At 44.2% G+C, this 15,013-nt stretch overlaps 1 protein-coding gene across 1 annotated transcript in view; it reads left to right on the top strand.

The window, feature by feature from the left end:
• Positions 1 to 12,911, top strand: part of LOC306918995 (dihydropyrimidinase-related protein 2-like) — a 43,838-nt gene extending 30,927 nt beyond the window's left edge. Inside the window, exons 12-16 of the mRNA XM_079531830.1 lie at positions 1,566 to 1,650; positions 1,768 to 1,853; positions 2,210 to 2,392; positions 12,256 to 12,412; positions 12,790 to 12,911. Coding sequence (XP_079387956.1) covers positions 1,566 to 1,650; positions 1,768 to 1,853; positions 2,210 to 2,392; positions 12,256 to 12,412; positions 12,790 to 12,881 — 603 coding nt within the window. The 3' untranslated portion in view covers positions 12,882 to 12,911. The remainder of the gene's footprint in view (positions 1 to 1,565; positions 1,651 to 1,767; positions 1,854 to 2,209; positions 2,393 to 12,255; positions 12,413 to 12,789) is intronic.
• The last annotated feature ends 2,102 nt before the right edge of the window (positions 12,912 to 15,013 follow it).

Genomic DNA, 15,013 nt, shown 5'->3' with positions numbered 1-15,013 from the left:
GTCTGTCTCCTCACAGCTAGAAACCCTGTGTGGCTAGGCTAGCTAGTTTCTGTTCTCCCAGAGAGCAGCAGACTGGGTGGCTAGGCTAGCTAGTTTCTGTTCTCCCATAGCTCAGCAGACTGGGTGGCTAGGCTAGCTAGTTTCTGTTCTCCCATAGCTCAGCAGACTGGGTGGCTAGGCTAGCTAGTTTCTGTTCTCCCATAGCTCAGCAGACTGGGTGGCTAGGCTAGCTAGTTTCTGTTCTCCCATAGCTCAGCAGACTGGGTGGCTAGGCTAGCTAGTTTCTGTTCTCCCATAGCTCAGCAGACTGGGTGGCTAGGCTAGCTAGTTTCTGTTCTCCCAGAGAGCAGCAGACTGGGTGGCTAGGCTATAGTTTCTGTTCTCCCAGAGAGCAGCAGACTGGGTGGCTAGGCTGGCTAGTTTCTGTTCTCCCAGAGAGCAGCAGACTGGGTGGCTAGGCTGGCTAGTTTCTGTTCTCCCAGAGAGCAGCAGACTGGGTGGCTAGGCTGGCTAGTTTCTGTTCTTCCAGAGAGCAGCAGACTGGGTGGCTAGGCTAGCTAGTTTCTGTTCTCCCAGAGAGCAGCAGACTGGGTGGCTAGGCTAGCTAGTTTCTTGGGACATTTGTGGTCGTAGTGACTACATCTGTCATTAAAATATATTATTTTTCAGCTATTATCTTAGTTATAAGGGTAACTGTTGTATAATAACTGTCTGTCTCTCTCCAGTCTACAGGGAGGATAGATGTTAGTTATAAGGGTGTATAATAACTGTCTGTCTCTCTCCAGTCTACAGGGAGGATAGATGTTAGTTATAAGGGTGTATAATAACTGTCTCTCTCTCTCCAGTCTACAGGGAGGATAGATGTTAGTTATAAGGGTGTATAATAACTGTCTCTCTCTCTCCAGTCTACAGGGAGGATAGATGTTAGTTATAAGGGTGTATAATAACTGTCTGTCTCTCTCCAGTCTACAGGGAGGATAGATGTTAGTTATAAGGGTGTATAATAACTGTCTGTCTCTCTCCAGTCTACAGGGAGGATAGATGTTAGTTATAAGGGTGTATAATAACTGTCTGTCTCTCTCCAGTCTACAGGGAGGATAGATGTTAGTTATAAGGGTGTATAATAACTGTCTCTCTCTCTCCAGTCTACAGGGAGGATAGATGTTAGTTATAAGGGTGTATAATAACTGTCTGTCTCTCTCCAGTCTACAGGGAGGATAGATGTTAGTTATAAGGGTGTATAATAACTGTCTGTCTCTCTCCAGTCTACAGGGAGGATAGATGTTAGTTATAAGGGTGTATAATAACTGTCTCTCTCTCTCCAGTCTACAGGGAGGATAGATGTTAGTTATAAGGGTGTATAATAACTGTCTCTCTCTCTCCAGTCTACAGGGAGGATAGATGTTAGTTATAAGGGTGTATAATAACTGTCTCTCTCTCTCCAGTCTACAGGGAGGATAGATGTTAGTTATAAGGGTGTATAATAACTGTCTCTCTCTCTCCAGTCTACAGGGAGGATAGATGTTAGTTATAAGGGTGTATAATAACTGTCTCTCTCTCTCCAGTCTACAGGGAGGATAGATGAGAATGAGTTTGTTGCCGTCACCAGCACCAACGCAGCCAAACTGTTTAACATGTATCCACGTAAAGGTATTATTATTATTATCATTATTATTATTATTGTTGTTGTGTTCATATTTATTCTACAGCTTGGTGCGTGTGTGCGTGTGTGCGTGCGTGTGTGTGTGTGTGTGTGTGTGTGTGCAGGGCGTATCGCTGTGGGCTCTGATGCTGACCTGGTCATCTGGAACCCTAAAGAGACTCGAACCATCTCTGCTGAAACTCACAACCTGGTAACAACCTGGCAACCTATCTGTCTGTCTGTCTGTCTGTCTGTCTGTCTGTCTGTCTGTCTGTCTGTCTACCGCTACCACAACCTGGTAACAATTTTCAATTTACAACATTTATCAGACGCTCTTAATCCAGCACATGGCAAAACATCACATACATAAACAATATAGTCATCAATAGGGATGTAGCAATATAGTAACTGTATAAAAGATAAGAATCAAAGTATATAAAAGTGTGTGTGCGCCCGTACGTGCGTGCGTGCGTGCGTGCGTGCGTGCGTGCGTGCGTGCGTGCTTCCGTGCGTGCGTGCGTGTGTGCGTGCGTGCGTGCGTGCGTGCGTGCGTTCGTGCGTTCTCAGAGTGTGGAGGTGAACATCCTAGAGGGCATGGAGGTCAGAGGTCGTCCAGTGACGGTCATCAGTGGAGGACGGATGGTTCTTCAGGACGGGGAGCTGCTGGACGCTCTGGAAGGATCTGGACGCTTCGTACCGCGGAAGGCCTTCTCTGACCCGGTCTACAAGAGGATCAGAGCCCGGAGCAAGGTACCCTTACCCTAAACCCTAAACCCTAAGGCCTTCTCTGACCCAGTCTACAAGAGGATCAGAGCCCGGAGCAAGGTACCCTTACCCTAAACCCTAAGGCCTTCTCTGACCTGGTCTACAAGAGGATCAGGGCCCGGAGCAAGGTACCCTTACCCTAAACCCTAAACCCTAAGGCCTTCTCTGACCCGGTCTACAAGAGGATCAGGGCCCGGAGCAAGGTACCCTTACCCTAAACCCTAAACCCTAAGGCCTTCTCTGACCCGGTCTACAAGAGGATCAGGGCCCGGAGCAAGGTACCCTTACCCTAAACCCTAAACCCTAAGGCCTTCTCTGACCCGATCTACAAGAGGATCAGAGCCCGGAGCAAGGTACCCTTACCCTAAACCCTAAACCCTAAACCCTAAGGCCTTCTCTGACCCGGTCTACAAGAGGATCAGGGCCCGGAGCAAGGTACCCTTACCCTAAACCCTAAACCCTAAGGCCTTCTCTGACCCGGTCTACAAGAGGATCAGGGCCCTGAGCAAGGTACCCTTACCCTAAACCCTAAACCCTAAGGTCTTCTCTGACCCGGTCTACAAGAGGATCAGAGCCCGGAGCAAGGTACCCTTACCCTAAACCCTAAGGCCTTCTCTGACCTGGTCTACAAGAGGATCAGGGCCCGGAGCAAGGTACCCTTACCCTAAACCCTAAACCCTAAGGCCTTCTCTGACCCGGTCTACAAGAGGATCAGAGCCCGGAGCAAGGTACCCTTACCCTAAACCCTAAACCCTAAGGCCTTCTCTGACCCGGTCTACAAGAGGATCAGGGCCCGGAGCAAGGTACCCTTACCCTAAACCCTAAACCCTAAGGCCTTCTCTGACCCGGTCTACAAGAGGATCAGAGCCCGGAGCAAGGTACCCTTACCCTAAACCCTAAACCCTAAGGCCTTCTCTGACCCGGTCTACAAGAGGATCAGAGCCCGGAGCAAGGTACCCTTACCCTAAACCCTAAACCCTAAACCCTAAGGCCTTCTCTGACCCGGTCTACAAGAGGATCAGGGCCCGGAGCAAGGTACCCTTACCCTAAACCCTAAACCCTAAGGCCTTCTCTGACCCGGTCTACAAGAGGATCAGGGCCCGGAGCAAGGTACCCTTACCCTAAACCCTAAACCCTTCTCTGACCCGGTCTACAAGAGGATCAGGGCCCGGAGCAAGGTACCCTTACCCTAAACCCTAAACCCTTCTCTGACCCGGTCTACAAGAGGATCAGAGCCAGGAGCAAGGTACCCTTACCCTAAACCCTAAACCCTAAGGCCTTCTCTGACCCGGTCTACAAGAGGATCAGGGCCCGGAGCAAGGTACCCTTACCCTAAACCCTAAACCCTAAACCCTAAGGCCTTCTCTGACCCGGTCTACAAGAGGATCAGAGCCCGGAGCAAGGTACCCTTACCCTAAACCCTAAACCCTAAGGCCTTCTCTGACCCGGTCTACAAGAGGATCAGGGCCCGGAGCAAGGTACCCTTACCCTAAACCCTAAACCCTAAGTCCTTCTCTGACCCGGTCTACAAGAGGATCAGAGCCCGGAGCAAGGTACCCTTACCCTAAACCCTAAACCCTAAACCCTAAGGCCTTCTCTGACCCGGTCTACAAGAGGATCAGAGCCCGGAGCAAGGTACCCTTACCCTAAACCCTAAACCCTAAGGCCTTCTCTGACCCGGTCTACAAGAGGATCAGGGCCCGGAGCAAGGTACCCTTACCCTAAACCCTAAACCCTAAGGCCTTCTCTGACCCGGTCTACAAGATTGATTGATTGATTGATTGAATTTTTTTTTTAACAGTTTGCAGAATTACAGTACATTTCAAGCACAAACTCAATACAAAGGCTGTTAACTGTGAGTGGACGACCCAATTAAGCATTACACTTGTTTACAACAGGGTCCACCATGTTCAATTCATCAAAACATTTAGAGACGTACAAATAGACACTTCTATATAGACAAAGAACAGTACAGGAATTCCTCATAATGGAGGTAAAAAGGGAAAAGAAACTTATACAGTGAGGGGAAAAAGGGGGGGGCGGTGGGGGGGGATTCAGGGCCAGGGGCCCGGAGAAAGGTACCCTTACCCTAAACCCTAAACCCTAAGGCCTTCTCTGACCCGGTCTACAAGAGGATCAGGGCCAGGAGCAAGGTACCCTTACCCTAAACCCTAAACCCTAAGGCCTTCTCTGACCCGGTCTACAAGAGGATCAGGGCCAGGAGCAAGGTACCCTTACCCTAAACCCTAAACCCTAACACTAACCAGTGTTGTTTTCGTTGACTAAAACTAAGGCGAAAAATGTTCGTCGACTACCTTTTTTCACTGGCTAAAACTATAAATAAAAACAAAATCAAATCAAATCTATGATGACAAAACTAAGACTAAATATATATGTTCGGTTATTTGGCGATGTTGTGCCTGGCTCCGACCAGCCCATGCAATAGGCAGAGTAACAGTGACTAACACGCACAGGGTGAACTAAATGTTCCAATAATAGCTTATATTTGATGAACTCAAACGTGCATTTTATAGGGTTTTTATTAATTCATGTTAATCATAAACACTTACAATCATACATTCACACGTTCTGTTCACACTTCCCCCAACACAAGATGATCTCAGTACCCGGGAGCTCTGCCCTATTGGTCTGTAGTTCTATCCTGCTCTGTCGGTAGGAATTCTAGCTATCATTTAACACTCTAAAACTGTCCCAGATCATGGTAAAGCTTAGCTTGTCCTTGTTGACTTTCAGACTTAGTTCAGTGATAAGTGTATCACTAATTATGTGGTTTTAAATCTACGTTATCATTCAGTCAATTTCCATTAATTGCCATTAATCAATCGGAAGAAAAGAAACACAAATAACACTTGGTTACAATCTAAACATCATATTACATCGATTATGAATAATGCACAATTATATAGCATATAATACATACCGCTGGTGTCTGCCTGCTTCATGTGTCACGTTGGATGGTATTTTGTGAATCTGGTCTATCATTGCTTTTGTCAGTATATTAAAGCAAGCTCTATGACTGATGTCACACCTCCATGCTAACACTTACAGCCAATCAGAAGCCACAGGACCATCCTTCCTGCCCTCTCTCTGAGAGGACAGTTTGGAGATCTGACTTTAGGTTAGATTAAACTGTCAGACTATTATAGGTATTATTATTTAGGCTTTTTACCCATCCGATATATGATTGTGTGTTATTTAGAACACATTACACAATTGAAAGGAATTAAAGATAGTTACTTCATCCCATTGCATGTGCCCAGCCTAGTGAGCTCAAGTCTCTCCTCTGAGAAGGTGTCATAAATGGCCTGTCTCACAACAGGAAGGTCGTAAACCCCCGAATCCACCGGTCGGTCTGTAGAATGGAATGTGGGGACCTGAAGCTCTCCCACTTTAGAGAGCTGCATATATCTCCAATCAATCTGACCCAATATATAATTTCTCATTATGAGTACAAATCTCGCACACCCATAAATATCAAGACATTCCTCACGTCAGTTATGAAAATTGATATGGATATTATTTTTTTATAAACTGAAAGATTATTTTTGATATGTTTTTTTTTTCGGAAATATTTTTTTTTGATATTTGGGCGCATGCCATTTTTAGTAATTTCGGAACCTGTTAAATAATACTGGATCCACATACTGAAGTTATAACATTATACAACTTTGAAAAACACATTAAAATAAAACACAACCTATTAACTGCATAAATCAATAAAACAATGAAAATAATAAAAGGTTTACATGCGTCGATATCGTGGACATTTTTTGTAATTATCCCAACGCACCCTTAAGTATTAAATTCAGTTACAGCTAATCAAACTTATGTAATACTTGTAATAATGTGATGCCTGGTGCATCTCCACTTTTGTAGGAGAGATGCTGTTCCTGTCATGTCAGTTAGGGGTCACCTAACTGACATGAACTTTTGGTCACCTCTGTCCGTTTAATTTTATGGCTGTTTGCCCGGACAAAGCTTCAGACTTCTATCTAAACAACCCCCTTGTTTTGAGGAAGAGACAGTTTATTTTCCCCACAAGACTGGTTCCTTATCTTAAGAAACATTCTTCCCGTGCTCCCCCACCTCTGCAAACGACTCTTTGCCTACAGGATGGGCTTCAGTTAACTAACATGATCACAAAACCTGTTTTAGTATTTTGCTACATCTTTGTTAGTTACTTCAAATTGTGATTTAACAAATAATCGATTTTGCATTTCAACAACTTGGTGTCATTTGACTTTTTGGATTTTTTACTTTGACTTCACCAAAAGCAACCCAATTGAAAATTGCAAATCCTTGCAATGTTTTAACCACATTATGTGTCTTTCACACATGCAGTCTTTGTGCTCGTGTGTGTGTTAGTTTGTGCGTGCGTGCATACGCGCTCACGCACAAAACCCACTTGCACTTTGAGAGACAGTGTTCCCCCCTCCCAATCGAAGGAAACGTAATCATTTTTTACCAGCATTCTTTACATTTGTCCATAAGGACTTAATTGGCACAAATTAAATCCATTTACCTGTAACTTGTTGTCTAGTACAGATATAATGAACCCACATACATCATCACATTTATATGCACAGATCAGACACACATCTCGTGTGTGAGTGTGTGCGCGTGCGCGTGCGTGTGTGTGTGTGTGTGTGTGTGTGCTGTTTGTGTGACATCTTGGTTGTCACTGACGCCCAAATGTTCCCTGCGGTGTAGGAGCAAAATGGGTAGAGAAGCATTTCACATGCTACTCTTTCTGACCCAGCTCTGATCTCGCTGGCATGAAAGCGTTCACCCACCCCCATCTTTTCCCTTTCCTAGGATCTAAAAGGACAGGAGCCATCGTGGCCTTCTTTGCCTTCTTCTCAGCTGCTTTACAGACTCGACACAACAAATGTGTCGACACTGCGGTTTTCTGTACCAGACTGGACTTTGCCATTCCCGATTTGCCACCCTTCACGGGGGCAATCTTCGGGTGACCCCTCACGAAAGTCACCCCAGGTTGCCTGGTGTGTGTGTCATGCTCCTCCCCCACCGCCCGTTGAACGCGTAGACTTATGATGGCACCAGTAATGCCACAAATCACGCTCGGCGTTTCTGTGGTGATGAGGTTCAATGACTCGTCGGCCTTGCCCACGGCGTTTGCGGGCATGGCTCTGATGAACGGTGAGGCGTAGGCAGCCTCCAGTTTCTCTGGAAGGTTGCTCACCTGTTCCGCTCTTGTTGACAGCTGCTCTGCTGCTGCTGCCGGTTCTGCTTGTCCACCTTCGATGTTCGGCGAAACCTCCTCTGTCGAAGGCTGCGGAACTGTCGCGTGGTTCTCGTAGGCTCCCTCAGCTCTGCCCCTATCCGCTCTTGGCCTGCAAGGGTACTGACTGAGGGCTTGTCCTGTCGTGGGTTCGTTGCCCACGGTAGAGGGCTCTGGCTTCCCTGCATGGGTACTGCAGGCCCCAGGCTCCTCTGTTGTGACAGGCTCCATCTGCTCCCAGCCTGGATGGCTGGTAGCCCTGTCTCTTCGCCCCTCAGGGGCGGTCCCGGTCCCCGCTGGCACCGCGTCCGCTCCGCCCGTCTCTGCGCTGGCGAAGGGGTCCGTGATGTCACATCTCGTGACGTCTGGTGCTGCGTCTGCGGGCTGGATGCCCCTCTCCTCTGGGGCTCCTTTGTTCCTGCGTTCTACAGGAAACTCACAGAGGCCTATCTGGTGGCACCCTGCTGTGACTATGACACCTTTGGCTACCCTGCCTTTCTCCTGACAGATAGCAGCCCTGATTACACGGTATCTTTCTCTGTTGTACTGTTTAATACATAAATTCAGTACTTCATTTTCTATGTGTGCGAGTCTATCTTCGTTTTGCTCCTGAAGGATCATCTCGTAATCTGACGACGCGTCTATCACCTCGTCCATCATCCTGTCCAGCACAGCAAAACTTTCAGTTATCTCACTGAATGAACCCTTGTCAATACAAAGATCTACCCTATAGGTTGTACTATCAAACATAGCTTGAGCCTGTGAGCTCTTTATCTTTAGCTCATTTAAAGAAGCCATTTTTCCACCCCCTCTGTCCCTCCCCTGAACAAACAGTACAGGATCTAATTGGACCGGGTTAGTGGTTTAGTCGACTTCACAAATCATTCATTCACTCAAGTAAATGGTTAGTTTTTTGCCCAGCTTTAATTAGCGGACTCTGACACAGTCACTGTGCCTATTTTTACCGGGCGCGATTTCACAACGCGGTCTTTTATTGCCCCTTGACCTCAGTCACAGAGCAATAAGCATGCAACTCCATCTAGACAATTCCCTCGTCTCGTTGCGAATAGTTATGACTATGGCACTCTCTATGTTATTCTGTCCATAATCATTTGTACTCAGAGAAGCCCATACCCCCCTGTCAATACCTTCACCAAATAAACCTTTTTATATTATATATATAGATTTATATTGGCCGTGGGCGGTCAAACTCCCTAGCCTCATGTAAACCTGGATCACAGGTTTTGCTAGATGCGTCACGCAACAGTTATTATAGACACGCCCTTCCTTTATGCGCACTTCAAAGCACGCTTTCAGCGTTAAGCATTATTTATTGGTAATTGGATCACAATTACATCGCCTTTAACGCTGAGTTTAAAACCCTATTTTGTTCTAAACCTTCATTAGCATCGTGGATCACACGGAATGCTGTCGTAGTACTTTAGCTACGGTGAATTAAGTACCGTTGCTTCAGTAGTACCTGTTGTTTCTTGGTGCTCAGCACCCAGCAGGAAAACACTTTTATTGTGGTTAGTATAAAAGCACCTCTCTTGGTTTAAACGACCGGTGTCTTAACCGGTCTCAATTAAACTTTATGTTTGGTTACAAATAGTCTTAATAATCAGTTTCCTAAACTGACCGTCGATTAGAACTCTGCCCTATCGAACAATGACTCCCAAACTATTTGTTAAACCCGCAGTCACTTCTGTGGCTCACGGTTTTAACAGCTGCCTTCACATGGACCCATACCCACATGAAAACAGTTTAACGGTGTCGCTTAGTTAGTAGCACAAATCAAACGGCATGCCGTCACGGCAGCATTTATAGTTTGATTTAATCCTGTGGATACTAACGACTGCGGCATCGCATTCACATGCGCTGCCGTCAACGCACGGCTTAAATTTCAGTTGAATAACGTCACACCAGACAACCACAATCAAACGGGGTGCCGTCTCTCGGCCACAATTCTGTCTGATTTGATCTTGTGGTTATTAGTGTGGCACGATTCAACTCTGTGTGCTGGTCCCAACACACGGTCATTTATCTTTGTTATAATAACTTTAAACTGCAGATCCTTTTAGTGACTGCTAAATTTAAAGCCCTTTACAACGCGGTAGCAATTTAAACTGTAATATGTCAAACGGTTTCGGTTCAGACTATATTATATCTTAAATTGCCCCGGGCGCGTATTGAGCTGTACGCTGATCCCAGCGTGCGGCACTTTCTTTCTGTTTAAACTAGGCACTTTAGTGGCTCTATTGTCTAAAACAGTTCGCACGGCGGCGAATTAACTTTCGCACGGCGGCGAATCACTTTAATTTGGTTTAAATCAGGCCCTTTAGTGGCTCTATGGTTTAAACTGTCTGTTTGTAAACTGTGCACTGATCCCAATGCACAGTACAACTGCCTTTAAATTGTGGTCACTTCAGTGACCACTAATTTAAAGAAACTGTGCACTTTAGTAGCACAGCGCTTTAAACCTGAATAACTGTTTAAAGCTACTCGCTGCACGCAGCGATTTAAAACTAGTAATATGTCTAGATTATAGGCTATTACGAGTCAAACCGCCCGGCCACGATTTAAAACTGTGCGCTGATCCCAGCGCACGGTACAAAACTCTTAAATCTGTATAAATTAGGCCCTTTAGTGGCCATACGATTTAAAACTGTGCACTTTAGTAGCACAGCGCTTTAAACTGGTATATGGTGAACTGTTTAAAGCTAGTCGCTGCACGCAGCGATTTGAAACTAGTAATATGTCTAGATTATAGGCTATATTACGCTTCAAACCGCCCGGCCACGATTTAAAACTGTTCGGTTATTTGGCGATGTTGTGCCTGGCTCCGACCAGCCCATGCAATAGGCAGAGTAACAGTGACTAACACGCACAGGGTGAACTAAATGTTCCAATAATAGCTTATATTTGATGAACTCAAACGGGCATTTTATAGGGTTTTTATTAATTCATGTTAATCATAAACACTTACAATCATACATTCACACGTTCTGTTCACACTTCCCCCAACACAAGATGATCTCAGTACCCGGGAGCTCTGCCCTATTGGTCTGTAGTTCTATCCTGCTCTGTCGGTAGGAATTCTAGCTATCATTTAACACTCTAAAACTGTCCCAGATCATGGTAAAGCTTAGCTTGTCCTTGTTGACTTTCAGACTTAGTTCAGTGATGAGTGTATCACTAATTATGTGGTTTTAAATCTACGTTATCATTCAGTCAATTTCCATGAATTGCCATTAATCAATCGGAAGAAAAGAAACACAAATAACACTTGGTTACAATCTAAACATAATATTACATCGATTATTAATAATGCACAATTATATAGCATATAATACATACCGCTGGTGTCTGCCTGCTTCATGTGTCACGTTGGATGGTATTTTGTGAATCTGGTCTATCATTGCTTTTGTCAGTATATTAAAGCAAGCTCTATGACTGATGTCACACCTCCATGCTAACACTTACAGCCAATCAGAAGCCACAGGACCATCCTTCCTGCCCTCTCTCTGAGAGGACAGTTTGGAGATCTGACTTTAGGTTAGATTAAACTGTCAGACTATTATAGGTATTATTATTTAGGCTTTTTACCCATCCGATATATGATAGGTTATTTAGAACACATTACACAATTGAAAGGAATTAAAGATAGTTACTTCATCCCATTGCATGTGCCCAGCCTAGTGAGCTCAAGTCTCTCCTATGAGAAGGTGTCATAAATGGCCTGTCTCACAACAGGAAGGTCGTAAACCCCCGAATCCACCGGTCGGTCTGTAGAATGGAATGTGGGGACCTGAAGCTCTCCCACTTTAGAGAGCTGCATATATCTCCAATCAATCTGACCCAATATATAATTTCTCATTATGAGTACAAATCTCGCACACCCATAAATAACAAGACAATATAGGGATAGTGGACAAGAGATCCAATGTTATGCTAGGTTATGCTAAATAGCAGATCTACAAGCTCTAGCAGATCTACAAGCTCACAACGCGTCGCGCTGCGACGCATTGTGAGCTTGTAGATCTGCTATTTTCAGCATGCAACCTAGTGTAAAATGACTTATACTGGATCTCTTGTCCACTAGTCCCTTCCTGACATTTAGTTATAGTGGATCTCTTCTCCACTAGTCCCTTCCTGACATTTTAGTCTACTTTTTATTTGTTGACAAAATTGTCAGTATATTTAGTCTTAGTTTAGTCGTTGCTTAGTTTTCATTTAGTTTTCGTCAGTGGATAAAGGTAGTCGACGAACAATTTTCGTCATAGTTTTAGTCGACGAAATCAACTCTGTGACCATATATGGTGAATCAACTCTGTGACTATGGTGAATCAACTCTGTGACCATACATGGTGAATCAACTCTGTGACCATACATGGTGAATCAACTCTGTGACCATATATGGTGAATCAACTCTGTGACCATATATGGTGAATCAACTCTGTGACCATATATGGTGAATCAACTCTGTGACCATATATGGTGAATCAACTCTGTGACCATATATGGTGAATCAACTCTGTGACCATATATGGTGAATCAACTCTGTGACCATATATGGTGTTTCCAGATGGCTGAAGCTCGTGGCGTCCCCCGCGGGATCTACGACGGTCCGGTCCATGATGTCATCAGCGTGACCTCATCCGTCCCTCCCACGCCGACCAATCGGGGCCCTCCCATCCTGACCGGCTCACGGAACCTCCACCAATCAGGATTCACTTTGGCAGGTATAGAGTCATGTAGAAACCTCTCCACCAATCAGGACTCACTTTGGCAGGTATAGAGTCATGTAGAAACCTCTCCACCAATCAGGACTCACTTTGGCAGGTATAGAGTCATGTAGAAACCTCTCCACCAATCAGGACCAATGCAATTTTCGTGCTCAGACACAGCCAGCCAGCCACACACAAAGCTCTTTAATGAAGTGGTTGCACCACTTCAAAATATATATATATTTCAGGCACTCAGGTAGACGACCACATAGTGATATTTATATTTTCTTTCAGGCACTCAGGTAGACGACCACATAATGATATTTATATTTTCTTTCAGGCACTCAGGTAGACGACCACATAGTGATATTTATATTTATATTTTCTTTCAGGCACTCAGGTAGACGACCACATCCCTCGACGTTCCACTCAGAGGATCGTAGCGCCACCTGGAGGACGATCCAACATCACTAACTTATCTTAAACTACCTGAACTACCCTTATCCTAATCTACCGTTTAACAATCCTTATCTTAAACTACCTAAACTGCCCTTATCTTAAACTATGACTAAACATTATCTTAAACAGTGACTTAAGATTATCTTAAATAACGAGTTGGAAAAAATGTGTGCATGTTTGTGTAGAGAGTGGTGTACATGTACATCATGTTTATGTAGAGAGTGGTGTACATGTACATCATGTTTATGTAGAGAGGTGTACATGTACATCATGTTTATGTAGAGAGTGGTGTACATGTACATCATGTTTATGTAGAGAGGTGTACATGTACATCATGTTTATGTAGAGAGTGGTGTACATGTACATCATGTTTATGTAGAGAATGATGTACATGTACATCATGTTTATGTAGAAAGGTGTACATGTACATCATGTTTATGTAGAGAGTGGTGTACATGTACATCATGTTTATGTATTGTGAAGTGAATTGTAATCATTGTAAATTCTCCAGAACTGAAACACTGAAACACTCCCGCAGGTTTGAATCCAGACGGATTCATTACCAGTGTTGATTTTGTCGACTAATTCAACGACGGAAATTGTTCGTCGACTACCTTTTTATCACTGACGAAAACTACATGTAAACTAAATGAAAACTAAGCTATAATGACTAAAAGTAAGACCTAAATATACTGACAATTTCATCAACAAATAAAAACTAGATCAAAATGATTAAGGGATGAGTGGAGAAGAGATCCAGTATAAGTTTAAAAAACAAACACATGTCATTTTACACTTGGTTGCATGTTGAAAATATCTTTGCTTCTGGGGGGGTCCTAATGGGGGTCCTTCTGGGGGTCCCTCTGGGGGGTCCCTGGGAGGTCCCTCTGGGGGTCCCTCTGGGGGTCCCTGGGAGGTCCCTGGAACAACATATTTCAGATGAAATAGAGAAGAACTGATATAGAAACTGAGATAGAAACATTTCTTTCCCAGAAAAATGTCGTGATTTAGAAGACATTAGTTAATCCTGACTTAAACCTTATCACTAGTTAATCCTGATTTAACTAGCGGTATTTCTGTGTGTGTGTGTGTGTGTGTGTGTGTGTGTGTGTGTGTGTGTGTGTGTGTGTGTGTGTGTGTGTGTGTGTGTGTGTGTGTGTGTGTGTGTGTGTGTGTGTGTGTGTGTGTGTGTGTGTGTGTGTGTGTGCGCTCGCCTACAGTAGTTGTGTGTGTTCCATGGCAATACTAATAATTATAATACTAATAATTATAATACTAATAATAATAATTATATGTAATAAACATGTCGTTCATTAGAGGTTAGAATAATAAAGGGTCAGGACCCCCCTCCCCTCCCCCCCCTCTTAATTTATGTGATCACAGTTGAGAAATGAAAAGATTGATAAAATGTAGGCGTGGTTATCCACTGTTGTGTGTGTGTGTGTGTGTGTGTGTGTGTGTGGGGGGGGGGGGGGGGGGGGGGCGGAGTCGAGTGTGCATCTCATTATAGTGTGAATCTACCTCACAGAAAGATGTCCGCATCGAAAATGTCCATCCATCTTCAACCGCGTATCCGTAGTCGGGTCGCGGGGGCAACAGCTCCACCAGAGTGCTCCAGACTTCCCTCTCCAGAGCAACATTAGTGACTTCCTCCTGGGGGATCCCGAGACGTTCCAAGGCCAGTGAGTCGATGTGGTGCCTCGAAAATGTGAATTTCTGAAAACAAAAAACTTAGCTTTGGCAGGTGTGAAAATAATACAGATAACATAACGTCATGGCATATTTATCCCTAAGACATATAAGTGGTTTATTTACATATTTACCCCTAAGACCTATACATGGTTTATTTACATGTATTACCCCTAAGACCTATACATGTTTTATTTACATGTATTACCCCTAAGACCTATACATGGTTTATTTACATGTATTACCCCTAAGACCTATAAGTGGTTTATTTACATATTTATTATCCCTAAGACCTATACGTGGTTTATTTACATATTTATTACCCCTAAGACCTATACGTGGTTTATTTACATATGTATTACCCCTAAGACCTATAAGTGGTTTATTTACATATTTATTACCCCTAAGACCTATAAGTGGTTTATTTACATATTTATTATCCCTAAGACCTATACGTGGTTTATTTAC

The sequence above is a fragment of the Electrona antarctica genome (genome assembly GCF_951216825.1).
Source record: "Electrona antarctica genome assembly, contig: scaffold_54, whole genome shotgun sequence".
Taxonomy (NCBI): domain Eukaryota; kingdom Metazoa; phylum Chordata; class Actinopteri; order Myctophiformes; family Myctophidae; genus Electrona; species Electrona antarctica.
This window is presented reverse-complemented; position numbering and strand designations above follow the sequence as displayed.